This window comes from Gambusia affinis, linkage group LG06, assembly GCF_019740435.1.
Source record: "Gambusia affinis linkage group LG06, SWU_Gaff_1.0, whole genome shotgun sequence".
In the NCBI taxonomy this organism is placed as follows: domain Eukaryota; kingdom Metazoa; phylum Chordata; class Actinopteri; order Cyprinodontiformes; family Poeciliidae; genus Gambusia; species Gambusia affinis.
In genome coordinates, this window is record NC_057873.1 from 27,964,579 (window position 1) to 27,982,860 (window position 18,282).

General features: G+C 39.7%; 1 protein-coding gene across 1 annotated transcript; it reads left to right on the forward strand.

Moving 5' to 3' along the window:
• Positions 1-402: 402 nt before the first annotated feature.
• Positions 403-14,376, forward strand: apbb1 (amyloid beta (A4) precursor protein-binding, family B, member 1 (Fe65)). The gene is given in 16 exon segments (XM_044119020.1): positions 403-575; positions 577-657; positions 2,757-3,391; positions 4,435-4,640; positions 4,726-4,785; positions 6,309-6,388; positions 6,477-6,543; positions 6,877-7,023; positions 7,405-7,532; positions 8,397-8,402; positions 8,506-8,620; positions 8,706-8,790; positions 8,878-8,958; positions 9,044-9,159; positions 9,890-10,066; positions 10,994-14,376. Coding segments are annotated over 16 exon segments (2,298 nt in total). The 5' UTR covers positions 403-417; the 3' UTR covers positions 11,150-14,376.
• The last annotated feature ends 3,906 nt before the right edge of the window (positions 14,377-18,282 follow it).

Sequence of the window (18,282 nt, forward strand, 5' to 3'; positions counted from 1 at the left end):
GCTACAGGATTCCGACACATTTTTTTCATATTTCCTTTCAATGCTTAAATTTTCTCAGCCTTTTTGTCCATTTTATAACTGGGAATTTTAAAATAAAAACTTAAGTGTGAGCTTATGGTTGATGTTTGGACAGTAGTCAAAGTCTAAAAGTTCTGAAAAACGGAGTCCAAAACAGAAAGACACTCGAATGGGTGGATGGAAACAGATTTTTGATAGAGACAGGGAAATTTTTGAAGAACAAGAAAAAACCTGAAGAAAAAACAAAACTTGAGTGTTTACAATATGTTTGATAACTTTCACCCATTGTGACAAAATGTAGATTTCTCCCTTCTGTGCTGTATGTGTCTAATGTTCATGTTTTCCCGGAAAACTATGCATGGCAGCTTTATCGCACTGAGAACAGATTCAGCGGATGTCATGTCCAAAAGCAGCGAACAGCAGCGTCGCCTCTTCCCTATCGTCTCCTCCTTCTCTCTGGGAACCGAGGGGCGGCAGTGGGCTCGGGCCGTGACGATTATCCGTGACGCAGGTTCGTCCTCCATCACTAGCAGTGCCCACAGGCTGAAAACACCCAGACAGCCATCACGACCGATGGAAATATGTAGTTAACTCGCACGGTTTGCCACATTACGATAGCAGGAGGGTTCGGCGGAGTCGGTAAGTTGACGTTCTTAAAACCGGGTTTGACAAATGGGTCCAGCCGCCGCCATTTAATAGCGTATTTCTGCAAACGTTAGCCAGCTAGCTAAATGGGAAGCTAGCATTAGCCTAGCAAAGAAAACGGCGATGATGGCGGATGATGCCCGTTACTTCCAGCTGAGTTGCTTGCATCGGAATAGCATGAGTATATTCTAAATATAGCATTCAGGGCATAAAGATTGAATGTAAAGTGATGTTCGTGGATTGTCACTGACCATTTCGGTCGTATTATCTTCCATAAGGGGTCGTCTTGGCAAATGGAAGGTGAAACTGCTGAAGTACGTTTGTGATTTAACTAGCCCTACGCCAGCAGTGAAAGGAATCACGGTCAACACCAATCCCTAATATATCAACAAGACTCAGACTTCAAAGCAAAAATTGAGACGCTCCCAGTTTTACTGTTTTAACAGTGTCTGTGACAGGGTCCGTACTTACCATAATAATCACAACACGGTTATATAAAGGATAGAAAATCCTTTTTATAGCCATCACGACCAATGGAAATATGTAGTTAACTCGCACGGTTAACTACATAAAGGATAGAAAATCCTTCACCGGTCCTGCACAAAGACCGTAAGGCCTGTTTTCCGAGTACACTTTAATAAGGGGTTAGTAATGTTCAAATGAATTAGTTTATATTTGTAAAGTCCTTGTCATTTATTCAAAAGTTATTCAGGAGATTTTACAAATGTTAGAAGAACAATCATGCAGTTTTAAAAAAGACTATGGAAATTTTGGACACATAAATTGAATATAGCAAACTTTAAACTTCATATTTCTTGAAAGTGAACAAAAGTAAACAGTAATATTAACGACACCTGTTTAAATTCTGACATTTGTGGCTTTCCAGGACACAAATATTAAAATTGTTTTGTAAATGAAGTGAGAAGTGGGGGTTTTCTTCTATTTGTCAGAATTACATTCCAGGCACGAGATAAGCAATAAGAAGAGGTGGGGGAATAACCAGGCAATATTTTAAGCATAGCATAAGAGATCAAAACGGAAAAGGACAAGAACTAAACATATTGTTTAGTTTAGTTCTTGTGGCGCAGTGGTTAAGCCCAAGCAACATAAGGAGGCCTTAGTCCTCGACAGCTATCGCAGGTTCGATTCCCGGCCTCTCTCTCTTTACCTACTTTCCTGTCTTAGCACTTTCTAATAAAGACAACTAGAGCTAAAAAAACGCCTTAAAATATATTTATATTTGAAATATTGATAAACATTTGAAGGACAATAATACAGAGTTACTTAGCTTTTTGAAAAATTACATCTAAAGATAGAACTGCATAAAATATTTTCAACAACTAACTTTCTTGTTGTCAATTAGTAGCACAGCTGTCTTAAAATGGAACAATGTGCAAAAATATATTTGATAGAAAACAGGCTGTCCTTTTGATGTCTCTTGATGTTTGGCCCTCAGTTTACTTATTTTTTCCATTGTCGGGTACCAATCAGATGACCTAAACCAAATGGACTCGGCTTGCATCTGTTTTGTTTTTACTCTGTCCTTTCTCCCTGATGTGGGTCGGATTAGCTGTGTGAGAAACTGTGATGGTACACAGATCATGGAGCACAAACCTTCTGTGTGTCTGTAGTCGTCGTTGCATCTCTTACCAGCAGCTTTACAGCCTCTGAATAAGGAAACATTGTCCTTTTATTCTATGAACTACTGACATGTCTCCAAAATTTCCATATTTATTTGCAAAAAATGAGAAAAGGTCAAAATTATAAAAAAAAACAGATGCAGTGCTTTCAGAGCTCAAATAATGCAAAGAAAACAAATTTATATTCATTTAGAAACATCAATATTAATGTTTGATCTTCATTTTTTTCAACAGCTGTTTATATATCTCATATGCTTTACATTGTTTTACCATATATATATATATATATATATATATATATATATATATATATATATATATATATATATATATAAAAACAACCTATGGCATGGATACTTTTATTTTGCCGTTGCGGTGCGCCACCATCAATTCCCTGCAGAGCAAACCCTGATGTCTGTCAGTAACTGAAATCTTTGCGTCGTTTCCCCGCAGACCATTTGGAAGGGAAGCCACCATGGGCGGTCACGACGACGACGGCTCGTACGTCGTAAACAAACAAAAACAGGACGAAGAGCTGAAGAACAAGCTGAACGAAGGCAGCCACTGCAACAACGCCAAGCGGGTCAAAGAGGGCCAGAACCAGCTGCGCAAAGTCACTGAGAACCAGCAGGACCAGGACCACAACTGCAACATCAACCAGAATGGCAACAAGGACGACTTCCCTCTGCAGAACTCCACTCAGGAAGAGCAGCAGGGAAACGAGGAGCAGACCAAGTCCCCCAAAGCGGCCATGACGCCCGGCCTCAGCCAGGAGGAGTCCAAGAACATCCTCAACGAGCCGCTGGTCATCCACGTGCTGGGGTCCGAAGAGGAGAAGGAGAAGGAGCGGGAGGAGGACGGCAAGGAGAAAGACAACGACTGCGAGGGGCAGGAGGAGGCTTCGGATGGCGGCGGAGGAGAGAAACTCACAGAGCGGAGTAACGTTGAGTCTCACAGGGAAGGTGGCGGCGTGGGGAGGAACGCCTGCCTCCTCTTCTCCAACATGAACGGCACCCCGAGTGACGAAGACCCCAGCTGGCCTTCGCTGTCTCAGGACAACTCTGACAATTCTCCGAATGGGAACAGAGGTAATCCTAAAGCATTGATGATGCTTTGTTCACACAGCAGGTCTTTTTTTTTTCTTTTGCTGAAATCTGATTTGTTTTTGTTTGGGGTTTTATTCTTATGCTACTAATTAAACTCAACTGTAATCAGACTTTTCTATGAACGGTTTGGGTTTCCAAAGTGAGCCACATGCACAGAAGCAGAACGTAGTCGTCACACATCAGCGCATCGTTCACAGAGGTAATAGTGGATCGGTTTCAAACAAGAGCCAACAGTATGGTCACAAAATCAGAACAAGACAGCTGATAGCTGCTGTGGTTCATTTACTGCAACTTCTGTAGAGAAGATGAATGTGCAGTCGGTGCTTTGATAAGTGGTGGGACTGTCGTGGTTTTCTGACACTGGCTCCTTTAAGAAGTTCAGAATAATTATTTACAGACAGATGTCCTGCGTCTGGATGTTTTCAATACAGAATTCTGACACGTCACATTAATGAGGTGAAAGACTGATAAAACACAGAAAACCGTTGAATTTGTCTCCGATTTAGTGAAATATATATATATAAGTGGCACAATTCAGATTTTAATTTTTTTATTTTTCTTGAGGTGAACAGATCGGAACTGAGCCATTCAGACTGCGGTAAATAACTCTGATACATTTTGCATATGAGCAAAAGAAGAAAACCCTCCGATTTGGTTGCATTGTCCTGCTTTGTGAACGTAGCCTGACTCTGTTGAACACACCAGCACTGACAGGACAGGCTTCCTTCCTATGTGATGTTATTCTAAGTCAACGCCACCCAAGCAGAACCATGGCTCAGTACTGGCCAGGAAATGATGTCATGACCCCTCAGTTTATTTGGTGTCAAAAATATTTGCATTTAACACTTAATGTGAAGAAATCTTTATAAACTGAGATCTACATCACAAACTGCTCATTGGAATCTTCTTCCTTACTGGGTCATCCAAAGGTTTTTTCTTATTTTTCTTGTTCTGAGCCTTCTTCACTCCCCCTCTTTTTTTTGTTTTGTTCATATTTCTATTTGTATATTTTTTTGAAACCGTAGAATCTTTCTGGGACTCCAGCGCGTTTGAGACGGACACAGACCTGCCTTCCGGGTGGATGAGAGTGCGCGACACATCTGGCACGTATTACTGGCATATTCCCACAGGCACCACCCAGTGGGAGCCTCCGTCACCTCTGGGGAAGGTCGGCGACTCCATGATGTCCTCCACCATGTCTCTGGAGACCACGCCCTGCGAGGAGCCGGAGGTGAGGGCGGCCGATCGCCTGGCATAGTGACGGGTGGCTCAGAAACAGAATCAGACGTTTCATAGAAAAAAACTCTGTTCTCTAGGAAACCTGGGCTCAGCTTTCCAGCACAGATGATGGTGGCGATGAAGGGGAACTGTGGAAGGTTAGATAAAGTCACACTCACTCCTCTCAACTGCTTTATTTCCTGGAGAAACAGCATCTTATGTGTTTACATTTTGTTCACGTTTTCATTGCTGTGGAAGTAGATGTGGAGTTCAGTCCGTTTTTTGGGATTGCCGATGACTAAAATGACTCGCTTTGTGGCACCTTTTTTTTCAAAGAGTTGTAATCAAAGTTGCAATGTTTTTTATTTTATTCTAATTTTTTTTTACTTTATTTTGGTCAAAACCTGGTTTCCTCCCTGATTTTTTGCTTGTTCTATTGGAGGAATAAAGATTTCTTTTAAATATGTGAAAAGTAACAATTTCTGTCCAGAAATAAAAGAGGATTGAGCTTATTCCTGATGTAGTAAGGGATGTACAGTATGTAACTATAACATTAGTATTCTTGTCAACAAGTTTAACATGATAAACTGGAGTGGATTCACTATTTAGCTAACATCATCTGAATGCAGCAACTTCACCCCACTCACACAGTTTGCTTACCTTTTGGCTAAAGCTAGCTGGTTTTCAAGAGACGTCATGAAACAAGAACTTAAGCTAGGAGGAGGCTCAGGATTGGTCAAAATTCGGCCGAATTGCAGCGATTGGTCGGAAAAGAAGAAAATCTGGAAAACGTTCATGCGATTGGTCAGATTTGGGAAAAAAGTTGTGATGGTTTGTGAAAGTTCCAAGTTTGCACAAAATTTACAAATGATGAGTGAATTTGTGATTTGAACTTCCTGGAGGGATCGATAGATACTTGATGTTATTTCATGTTCCACCTCACTGCCTATACACAGTGTTTAATTCAACAGTGATCTGGCATTGTCCATGCAGATACTGGAGCTAGTGAAAGGCTGTCTGTTGGAAACGATGCCGTTTAACTGAGTCACTATCTGCCTGTTCTGGTCTTTCTACGAAACTATACGGAAGAGGATTAGGCTCACTGGGGGAAAAAAAACAATTCTGGCTTTAACACATTGTTGAAAGAAAAAAAAAAAAAACAGTAAATTTCCTCCAAAATATCTCAGAAATTTTCTAGAAAAATTTAGGAAATTTCTCACTTTGAAAAGTTAAACATTTGCTAGATAATAACTCAAATTTTGAGATTGATCTCAGAAATGTTCTAGAAAAAAATCTTGGAAGATTCAAAAGTTGAAAATGTTTTTTTCCCACAAAAAAAACACCCATTTCTTTCTAGCTTAAATGTGACGTTTGAAACTCGGAAATAAAATAAAAAAAAAAAACATTTTTTTAGAACTTTGCTAGAGAATTCTAGCCAAATTTCTGCATTTTTGTCAGAAATGTCCTCCTCCTTTCCTTTTCTCCTGTCGGTAGTGTGTGTCGTCACAGAATGCTGACTTGATCTCAGAAGATTAAAGTCAGAATTCGGAGAAACAGTAACTCTTCTTTTTTTCCGGGGCCCTAATCCTCCTCTGTGAGCTGTAGCGTTCTGTCGACTTGTCCTCGTCATTTATGCTCTTCGGCAAAACTTATTAACATAAACTGTCATGTTTGTCCTCAGGAGGAGGGAGAAGCTGCATCTGACCAGAGTCTGAAAGAGTTTGAAGGAGCAACTCTACGCTATGCATCTATCAACCTAAAGTAAGCAGCAGGATTTTAGATTTACTGTCTAAATGCTGCCATTCTTAACCTTCTTTTAAAATTATTCTTGATTCTTTTGTTTTTGCAGCTACAACTGCTCCCAGTCAGAGGAGGAGGAAAAGATCGCTCCGCAGTGCACAGATCTAGAGACCAAGGTGAGAAAGCAAAAAAGCAAAACCGTGATTATGAGCAAGAGAAAAAATGTCAGGTTTTGGGGGGCTTTTATTGTACATTTTAAAACATCAGTTGATCCATTGTTAAAATATAACAGTAACAAAAGTAAATAAAACACAGTTAGGATTTTAAATGACTGTTTAGCCTCTGATACAGAATCAGTCATAGACGGGAGAAAAGAGACGAGTTCTTAGCTGACATTTAAAGCCTCATAAACATGTAGAGGTGAGCTGTTCCACAGTCTATAATCAGAAACTGAATTGAAGAATCCTCAGCCACCCGAGCGTATGAGTTCATCATGTTGTTTCTGTCAGTGTTTCGCCGTGCGCTCTCTGGGCTGGGTGGAGATGTCTGAGGAGGACCTGGCACCCGGAAAGAGCAGCGTGGCCGTCAACAACTGCATCCGGCAGCTCTCCTATCACAAACACAACCTCCACGACACCGCTGGGATCTGGGGGGAGGTGAGAGTCGTCACCTGACTCCTTTGTTGCCACAGCAACACGCACCGCACGAGAACTTCCAATCCTTGAAAGTGTTGAGGATTCATGCACTGAGTCCAGCCTGTTGTTGTGAAGCTCCCACAAATTCTTGAATGGACTTTGCTTAACAATCCTATTAAGTCTGAAGTCATTCCTATTGCTTCCGAACGTTTTCCTTCCACTCAACTTTCAGAGTGCTTTTTTTAAATATATATACAAGTTGCTGATTTTCTAGGACTTAATTTGTGTTATCTATAGACTGTAATCATCAACGTTACAAGTTGAATTACTTTACGTTCTGTAATGAAAAAAATTCAAATGTTGCGTGTTGTTCCTCATGCTGAGCATGTGCGCCCCCTGCAGGGTAAAGACATGCTGATGGTCCTGGAGAACGACACCATGAACCTGATCGACCCTCTGGGCCAGACTCTGCTTCACTCTCAGCCAATCGGAAGCATCCGTGTGTGGGGCGTCGGCAGAGACAACGGAAGGTCAGACCTAGCAATAAGGCGGAATGTAGTTTACCGCCCTGACATGTCATATTTTAGTTTCTGATGCCATATTTAATGGATTCAGAGTTTCCCCCAGAAAACCTGCTAACGCCAGTGGTAGGGGGCGAAGCCGGCCAGCCCAATGTGATTTTGAGTTAAAAAAATTTTCAAAGTTGACGTAAAATTTTAAAATGTCTCCAGGGAATCATTTTGTGTTATTGGAAGAAATTAGTAACAACAACTATAAGGTCTTAAACAAAACGAAACAAAAAATCCAAAATAAATTGAACAATTCGTAGCCAGGTGGGGGTGCAACTGAAGCCTGGTGGCCCGCTGGGCTGATTATCCACTGGGGGAAATGTTGATTGTTGTACTTTAAAAATATTAAAATTTTTAGAGTGCATGTATAGACCGTATAACAAAACCTATATTTAATAGTTATCTCATCGATATAATACCTATTTCATTTTAGCTAAGCTAAATAGTGGAAATGTATTAATTATAAATTATATAATATTAAAATATGCAGTACACCTATGAACAGTTTTTTTTTTAAATTTCATTAAAAATACAAAACTAGCATCTATTAAAAAAAACACCAACAATTGGCCAATATAAAATATTAATATTGGATATTTCTATTAAGTAATGTAAAATTTAATATACTCAGTTGAAGTGCAGGTGATCTTCCTGACTATTCATTAAAAACAAGAAACTCTGTATATGTTGTTTCTGCTGCCCTCTGCTGGATGTTTTCTATAACTGCAGCTGAAATATCCCACTAATCCTTTCTGCCATCTGGAATCTAACAGCTGCCTTGTTTCGTTTTGTTTTCTTTCATGCTGCTCTATCCATCCTTAACAGGGAAAGGTATATTTTAACAATTATTTGGAATTTGGAAAATGTATTATGTGATATTCTGCATGTTTTACGTTAATAAAAGTAAAACGAAAAATGGGGATTGTTGTTGCAGGGATTTTGCTTATGTTGCTCGGGACAACCTCACCCAGGTGCTGAAGTGTCACGTTTTCCGCTGCGACTCGCCCGCCAAGAACATCGCCACCAGCCTACACGAGATGTGCGCAAAGGTCGGCTTTTCCTCCGATTTCATTTTAACGAATTCAGGTTATTTTCCCCCTGAAAATAATATACAGTATTACTATTTCTCCTCAGATCATGATGGAGAGAAAGGCAAACAAGCCAGGCGTGAGCAGACTCAACTCTGATCCAAGTAAACCGTTTGGCATCCCTGTTGAAGGTAAAATGGAAACATTTCAACATCTGAACATTTTCTGTTGTATTAACCCAGACAATCGAGTAATAAAAATATTTTCTGCCTCAACAGAGTTTCCTGCTCCAAAAAACGAGCTCTTCCAGCGCTTCCATGTTTATTACCTGGGTTGTATACCAGTGGCCAGACCAGTCGGTGAGCAAAGTCAGAGATTTAATCCGCATTATTAATACAATTTTTATTGAATTTGACTTAATATTTCTTTGTGCGATCCTGACAGGAATGGAGATACTGAATGAAGCGTTCGAGTTTGCGATGGCTGGCAGGGATAAAAACGACTGGACTCCTGTTTCTGTCAACGTGGCACCAGCCACCCTCACTATACTTTCAAAACAGGTACAAACATCACCATGGCAACCAGGCCTGTCACAGTAACACGTTTTACTGGATGATAAATTGTCCCAGTAATTGTTGAGATAAATAACATTGTTGTCTTGAAATCATTTTCAAGTAATAAATCGATGTTGACATAAGAATGCAAGTTAAACTTTTAATTTTGTAAGAAATGCTCTTAATGCTGGAACTGGAAGATGCTTTAAAAATCAGATTTTATTTATTGATTGTTCTATTTGTCTGCTATATGTTTCCAAATTGACAGGTTTTGTTTTGTTGTTTTTTTGTTTTGTTTTTTAAGTATTTAAGCCTGTCACAATAAATCAATGAATCGCATGGTCAATTAAAATGAGCTCCACAACTTCCTGTCTGATCATTAATATGTTCTGAAGGGCAGTTTTCTTCACAGAAACATAATAATCCATTTTATTATGGTTTTTGTTGTAAATGGTTTTTATTTCAGTTTTATTTATTGTTTTTGGTTGTCATATTTTATTTTGGATATTTAAAATATCTGTTCATTAGTCTTCAGAGGACAAATTAGCATTATTGTCCCATCATCAATATATCACTTGAAAACAATATTATCATTTATCTCAATACGACTTATCATCCAGCAGAATGTCTCATTTCGACAGGCCTAATTGTGGAACGGTAGACTTCTTGTATTAACGATTTAATTCCTGGTGGTATGACTGAATGATTTCATCCTGCTGACGCCTCTCCCCTCCAGGATGACGAGGTCCTGTCGGAGTGCAGGGTGCGCTTCCTGTCGTTCATGGGCGTGGGGAAGGACGTCCGCACCTTTGCTTTCATCATGGCCGAAGGCCCGCAGGAGTTCACCTGCCACATGTTCTGGTGTGAGCCCAACGCTGCCAGTCTGAGTGAGGCCGTTCAGGCTGCTTGCATGGTGAGTCTCAGAAGAAGGAATGCCATGACAAACATATGACAGACGGAACTGTTCATAAAAATCTGATCGGATTGAATTGCATATGCAGAGTTTAGTTCTGGTTTCAGTCAAAAAGCTGGTCACGCAAGAATGAGAGACTGTAGGAAAGGACAAGTTCTACTTCCTGATGGATTTTTGGGCCTTGAAAGAATAAAAAGAATAGCTGGAACTCACTATGTAAGATTTGAGCAGAGTGCACACCTCCATATTGCAGCAAGGTTGATGCATTGAATGTTCATGGCTAAAATTAGTTTTATAGCTCTCTTTAATCAAACTATAGTTGTGGTCTGGTTCGCTTGGGAAGGTGTGACTGAGTAATCAAACTCTGATGCACCTGAAAATCTAGTTTTCTGTTTGGGTCAAGTGAACTCTGGAGCAGTATGAACGCATATGTGAACGCCAAGCGGACCGTAAGCTGCTCTAAAAGCAGGAAGCAGACTAAAGTGCAAGGGATTCTGGATAAACGGAGCCAAAACAAACAAACAAACAATCTAGTCTAGTGCTAGCTAGAAAAGGCTCACGGTCTTTAGCCAAAGACAAAAGAGAAATCCAACAACCACTAAAATCTGACAACAACTCATTTCTGTTTAGATTTGGTGAAGAAGGAAGTTGCGCTCAGTGTCTTCTTCAGAGGTTTTTGTGTTGTTTCCTTCAGTAGTTGTTGGTGCAGCGCCACCCCAGGCGATTGGGGGAACAGGCTTTTCATAGTGCTTGGTTTGTTTGACACATTGCAGAGTGAAAGCAAACAACATTCAGCTGAAATGTTAAAACTTTGCTCCCTAATCGAACAGAGTCTACCATTCTATCAGGTATGAAAACATCCCTATTTAACACCACTAACCCTCTGGAGTTTTTTTGTTTTTGTTTGTCTGTTTGATTGCTTTTCAGCTTCGCTACCAGAAGTGTTTGGATGCCCGCCCCCCCAGCCTGGCCTCCTGCCTGCCCACCCCTCCTGCTGACTCCGTGGCCCGCCGGGTTAAGAAAGGTGTTCAGAGTCTGCTGGGCACCTTTAAGAGCTACAGGTCCGGTTCTCAGTCCCCGTAAGCCGGCGAGAGGACCCTCTACTGTCTGCCAAATGCCAACGTCCAATCACAGCAGCGCCCCTCCTCACCCCCCCACATGTCCCCCTTAATCCACCTTACCGCCGTCTCTCGTGTGCAGTCTGTAGTGTGTGAGGTAGGTCTCCACACAAACCCCTCACATCAAACATCTTCTTTGTGTTTTTTTTAACAGAATCGTTGAATGTTTGACACGGATGTAATATTTTTACCCGCCGACACAAGAATTCCCACCGAAGCGCTCCGCCGGTCGTCAACCGCAGAACTTTCTGTACCGTTTTAAGGTGTCATTAACCCCCCCGCCCCCCTCGCGTAGTCGTACGTCTCCCAGACGATGTAATTTAGTCTTCCAGTGATCTCCTTCACTGACTGGATCGTAGTGCGTTCTCTTGTCATTCTGCATGAACATTCACAATTTCAGCGCTAGCGTGCAATAACCAGATGTCTCCGTATGACGTGATGATTTTTTAAAAAGTTTTATTTTTAGTAACGAGCGGGTCTTCATCGATCGAGCGCGAGAGGCTTAAATGGAACAAACAGAGCCATGATGAAAATCATTCTCTCCTGATGATAATAGTAATAAAGCTACAAACTCTGGGTTTTCTTCACAACTGTTTACCACCAACAAAAAGCGACTGAATCGTACTGTATACTCTCACCACGAGCTGCATGTTTTGATAGCTTAGATGACTGCTGTCTGCAGCAGGGTAGTGCTCAAGAGCCATCAGTGTAACCTATAAATATATATATATATATATTTTATTTTTTTTTGCGTGTGTGTTTCTGTTTTGGGGGGAAATGAGGAAGTTAGAGCTGATGTGATTTTCGTGTACCATAGGCATGTCACTCCAGTTAGTGTTCAGTGTTTATCTTTAAGCTAGCTTAGGGAGTTAAACCTCTTGAGTAAAAGAGAATTTTTGTTTTATTTTCTGTTTGTTTGTGTGTGTGTGTGTGTGTGGCCCCCGGTCTCTCTGGTTATTGTTTTATTATTATTGGTTTTTTTCACACACTAATGTGTAAACACCAAACACGATTTCTACATTAACTTGTTAGATTTAGTTTTTATAAAGACTCACACTACTAGCCGAGTTGTATTTTACCTTTGTGTCCGTCGTAAGTGGTCAGTACTGTATGTAGCACAATAGTAAAGCTCATGTCTAATGTTGAAGATGCCGTGTGTAAGACGTTTCAGAGCGTTACATGAATCAGCTTTAAGACTGTTTCACCCAGATAAGAAAGAAGAGCGAACGGCATTTTTGGTGTTTTTGGGTTTAAACCACAAATTTTGACAGTTAAAAAATTGCCCAACTAATTATTAAGGGCCAAAAATTCCACAGTTTTCTATAAATGTCAAATAAGTAAAATTACTCTTAGTGTTTTTAATTGTTTTAGTACTTTATAGGACATAACAGTGGTGGTATTTAAAAGGATTTAAACTTTATTTTTTATAATCCCAGAGCCCCATAAATTGATCTGCATGTCATCTGCTGTGCAGAATAATCAATGTAATCTGTGCTTTCTATCTGATGAGCCTTAATGAGAGTTTAAGGAGCATATATCTTCATTTTTACATCACTTTGGGCTACTTTTAGCTTTATAACTTTTTATTATTTCTGAGATTGACAAAATCTAAATTGTGAAAAATACAAGTAGGCTCTAGGACACTGGGAAAAAATCCAAAGAGCGTCTGGAAGACCAAACGTGAGCATCAGTGGGCGACACAGTGGTCACCCCAGACGAAAGCAGGGATTTGACAAAGTCTCTAGAACCTCCCAGAATGTGAGTTCATTAAGAATACCTTTATCAGTCCCTGAACATTTCTCTACATCCTGTCCAAAACAACAAGAAACATGTTTAACAGAATGTCTTCCCATAGAACATGGGAAGACAGAAGCATGAAGCTGCAGCTTTCCCTAATGTGAGGAGATGTGCAGTAGCTTGGAGATTCAACAGTCTGGCACTTACAGTTATTACTAGCACAGTCCTTCACACCTTTCTGACATGTTTGGCTCTCAGAAGTCACTTCAGGCTCCTATTGGAAGTGAAAACACGCAGAGAGCTGCTACCAGATGCGCCCTTTCATTTGGCTCAGACACCAAAGAAGAGTAACTACTGTACTGATTTTACTGTTGGCGAAAAACATTTTTGATGTTCTGGCTGTTGACTTCCTGAAAGCTTACGGATTTGATTTTATTTTTGTTTTTTTGTAAATTAGTGCTAAAATGAATATGTATGGTTTTTAAACTCTTTTAGGACAGGCTGAAGCACAGGAAATATTAAATAAATACTGAAATTTTCCATTAAAAAAAAATTAATTTAATTGTTAATGATTTAACATATTTAGTTGTGTTTTTTAGTAGTAAACTGACATTTCTATACATACTGAGATATTTGTTAGATTGTGGCACTTTAGGCCCTTGGTGTTCATCAGCTCTAACTGTACAAAGTTTTGTCAGGTAAATCGGAAAACACGGTGCCAAAAGGAATTGTCATTCCGTTACAACATCTGGTAACACTTTATTTGAACGGGTTGTGAATAACACTGTCATGACTCCGTCATAAACATGATATGACACCTGTCATGAGTAAGTTTTCATGAATATGACTGTTGTCATAAAGTGTCATTTGGTAAATCATGACATTTTTAATACCAAGTCGACATCATTCAAAATGTCTTTGCTATGACAACTTGAAAGAAACCATGATTTGACATAAATTTATTATAAAAGTTTTACTGATTAAACTTTAAAAATTATGTAGCTTTATGTTATTAAAGCTAGTTTATGACGGTGTCATGACAGTCTTATTCACAACCCGTCAAATAAAGTGTTGCCAAACTTTTAAGCATATCTAACAGACACGAACACATTCACGTTCAGAGAGGTTCGCTGCGGCGATTCCTGTGACACATCTTTTCGTCATATCTGGTTGTGAAAGCAACGCTGTGTCTGTGATGGCTCCCAAAACTCTTTCCAACTTCATTACGACGTGAGATAAAACACTACAGAAGTCGACACTACGTTCACTCATGTAACTGCCTTGTCACTCACGTGTCACATGAAGTTATTGTGGTTTTCTCCTCTGACGATTGCTGTGTCCAGTCTGATGATTAAAAGAAAATGGATTAATTTATTTCTGGTCATGTAAATTAGGTGTAAAAAAAAATGGATGTATATAAAAGTCACTGCACAATAAATGTTGACATATCATCAATGTTTTCCTTTGTGTTTTTTTTTTATGTTAATGTACACCATGGAGTTTCAAGGGACAGTATCATTTTATAGTACAGTTAGGTAATTGTTACCTTCAGTTACTATAAAAATCCTATTTATCAAATATAACTTGCAGGAAATTTCACTTGCCAATTCAACACCTTGAAATTGGGCCTCTGTCTCTTTAAGAAGCTCCTGGTCTTTCTGATGCTCTGCCTTCAGGAAGTCGTTATTGACTTGAAGCAGCTAATTCGGGTGTGATTTTAATTGTGTTTCTTATTTAATGAAAACACAATTGCAAAAAATAAATAAATAAATAATTCAACATCATCAAAATATTGATAAAGTTATGTGCATATTTGTAATGGAAATGCAACCATTGTCACCCAACCCTGGATAAGCGGAAGATGGGTTAATTCCAAAGTAGCAGGTGTTGACCAGTCTACGTGTAAATTACTTTTTTTCCTTTTTTGGGAGTATTTGTGTCCATTTCCTTTTTTTCTTCATAAGCTGTCTGGTCCTTTATAATCTATAATAGAGCCATAAATGTGTGGGCGGAGCGGGTACAGTCTCAACCCAGCATGCACCGCTCCCGTCTCTTCGTCCCCGGGTCACCTGTTCAGTTCGTGTTAGCAGTGCTGCCCCCACCTGGTGAGTTCAAAAGCATGGAGGGAGGGAGCTGCTCATTGTCTCCCAGAGCGATGGATCTGGAGATGAAAGGTTCACATCAATCAGCAGCGGCCACAGCAGAGGCAGACCGGTGAGAACCGCCAATAGCCCCCTCCACAGCAGTCACTGTTTTTTTTTGCTGTTTTTTTTATTCTGTATTATTAATTTGAAGGGCCAGACTGGGGGCCCCCCCGGTGATCGGTGACACGCCTTCACTCCGGGTCGGACAGATTAAACAGATCAAAGTCTGAGATGATTTCAGATGCAGCCTAAAACAGAATGTTGTGAGCTGTCAGAAACACTCCAAACATCGCTTGGATCATTTGACAGGGCTGTCGGGTCGGGACAGTCAAACACGGATTAAATGTCTTATTCACTGAAAATCTTTATTTTCAGGTGACAAGCTGAGACGGCTCCTACAAAGTGGCTTCTTATTGTATTTGTGATTAGTTTGATTCCAGACTAATTCACACATTCTGAGCTTTTTATGTTTTTATTAGTATTTTGGTTTTTATTTGAAGGGCCACATTGTATTTTTTTCTTTTCTTCAAAGAATACATTTGATTCTGTTTTTGTGTTACTTGGTATTCTTCTGCCTCTCAATCAGCGCAAACATCAAGTGATTTTCGCTCAGTTTCGATGTTTCTAATCAGACGCTCCAATCTGCTGCTTAATGGCTCAGTAAAATGTCTCCACGTTTACGTGATCCTCATTTAAAGAGCTGCTCACATCTGGAGCGCCACCATGTGGCTGCCATTTGCATTTCAACAGCTTTGGGTTGAACTGGCCTGACATTTTGCCATCCGTGTCACTCTGGAGGGAAGTCATTCGCTTTGGATTATTATCTGGTTGAAAAGACCCAATAATGACCCAGGTAATGTTTTCTGTGGTTGCCCCTGATATTTTTCATTGATTTTTTTTATACCAATAATAATAAAAAAACCCTCTTTTGGTATTCCAAAGAGTTTTGAATACCAAACCCCCCAGGCTCTTAGCATCACAGATCCTCCATCATACTTACTATTCGCATCTGTTAAGTAATCTGGAATGTTTCCTGCTGAAAAGTTCAATCGGCATTTTATTTCAAGACCAAGCCTGGCCTTCCTACGCAGCATCGATGGATTCTCATTGATTCTCATCTGAGCTTTCTCCCATTGAGCTGGATTTCTGCAATAGAATTTCAAACAGGCCGATCAGAGAGAAGTTGTGAAAGATTGGCGTCAATTTTCTGCTCTGGTTTAGAATTGTATTCTGCCTATATGGGGTTGTAGCTTGGCAACGGCAGCAGTGGAAGTGAACATGTCGGCCTCTCTTCCAAATATTGAGTTAACATTGACAGCCATCTTGTTTGACTGAGCAGTTCTCTATTCTCAGTGAAGGATGGCTGTTTATACTGCAGGCAGCTTCTGATAAGCTACACAGCGTCAAACTGGTGCTTTTCAAACTTCATGCCCAAATGTTAGCGTTTGGGTAAAATTCAATTCAAACTTCAACAGAGGCCACGCCTCCAGGAAGTAATCGTTTCTTAATAGCCGAGAGCCCAGATTAAATTAAAATCACCTATATGATAGAAAATGTTAGGCTTGACAAAACTATTTGTCTTATAAATGTTTTAGCTTCCATTTTAATTTAACTGGCCGCATTCTGACTTATTTAGCCAGTTTCAGCTGTAGCCTACTTTGCTTAATCAGGCTATACAGGAAGTGTCTTTATAAAATTGGACTTTTGCTGTTGATTTTTGAATGGGAAAAAAAAATAGAAAAGTTCCAGATCAAGAAAACGGATAGCAAATTGCCCCCCCAAAAGATATTTTGTATCTTATCCCTTTATTTCATTAAGACTGACACTCTCCTGAGTTTCGTATCAATAATAATTCACAGTTACATTTTTAACAAAAAATCAACTACTTGTTCTGTAAAACAGTTTTTGCTTTTGACTAAAAAAATATATAGGCCTACATATTTAGCCCTCATACTTTAAGTGAGCTAATTTTTGCTCGCATACCAAAAAAAAAAAAAAAAAGTGTAAATCAGTGTTCTGTTGCCGTGAAAGATTAATTCATTTAAAAGCTCTTCCTCAACTCTCATGAGGAGGAGGCTCCGTTTATCTGTTGTTTCAATGTGAAGTGAATATTTAGCCATCCCGTCTCTGTGTCGCCTCTCTCTGTTTGGCTGCTTGCTATTCCCCCGTCGTCCGCCTCGCCGCGTTTCTGCGGACGGATTGATGCGCAGCCAACTTTGCTCTGTTGTCAATCACAATTTTCATGAGACTGCCCTTGGAGAAACTAATCAGGTTTATAATTATTCTCGCGGCCTAATTATGCATAAGGCATTTGTTTAATGGGGATTTATCTTTGAGTAATGAATGTGTAGTCTTGTGGAACATTGCTTTTGCTCGCGGTGTGGCTGAGAGGAGTTGCGCCTCGTCTGCCAGGCTCTCCGATCTAATCACCCAATCTGAGGCGAGATGAAGGGAGCCGGCGCGGGTTTCCTCTTCGGCCTCGTATCGAGCTCCGAGAAAGATGATGGAAATCCCTGCAGGCCACAACTGATTCATATTGGTAGAATGCACTTCTTTGTACAGAGATTCTTATATCTATGAAGAGTTTTTTTTTCCGGTTATTTTTCTCATAACTTCGCCTACCTCACTGCGACATCAACGCTTTCTCTACCTGCTAAAGTGGTCTGCTGCTTGATTTTCTGGGATGACAGTAATTGCGTTTCCATTGACCTTGTAATTCTGCAATTTGACATTTTGAAAATAAATTGGCCAATTATATTCACATATATATATATATATATATATATATATATATATATATATATATATATATATATATATATATATATATATATATATATATATATATATATATATATATATATATATATAAAAAGAAACCTCTTTTTTTATTTAAAAAAATACAAGGAAAACACATTTTCCGCAACATAGTCAGGTGATCAACAACTGGATGTTACCACTGATGCAAACCATGAAGAAGAACAGAACAGGAAGTAGTTGGAGGATCCTGGCTTGGCATGTTTTATAAATTTGCTTAATGGAAACACGGAAATTCTGATGAGTCGCGTGAACAAACTTATTCACGTAATTTTTTTGTCATTGTGATTCTTATTTAATGGAAACAGCGCAATTGAAAACAATAAAAATGTTGGTTTTTTTAATTAGGGGAATTCTGCAACATTTTGCGCACATTCGTAATGGAAACGCAACTACAGTA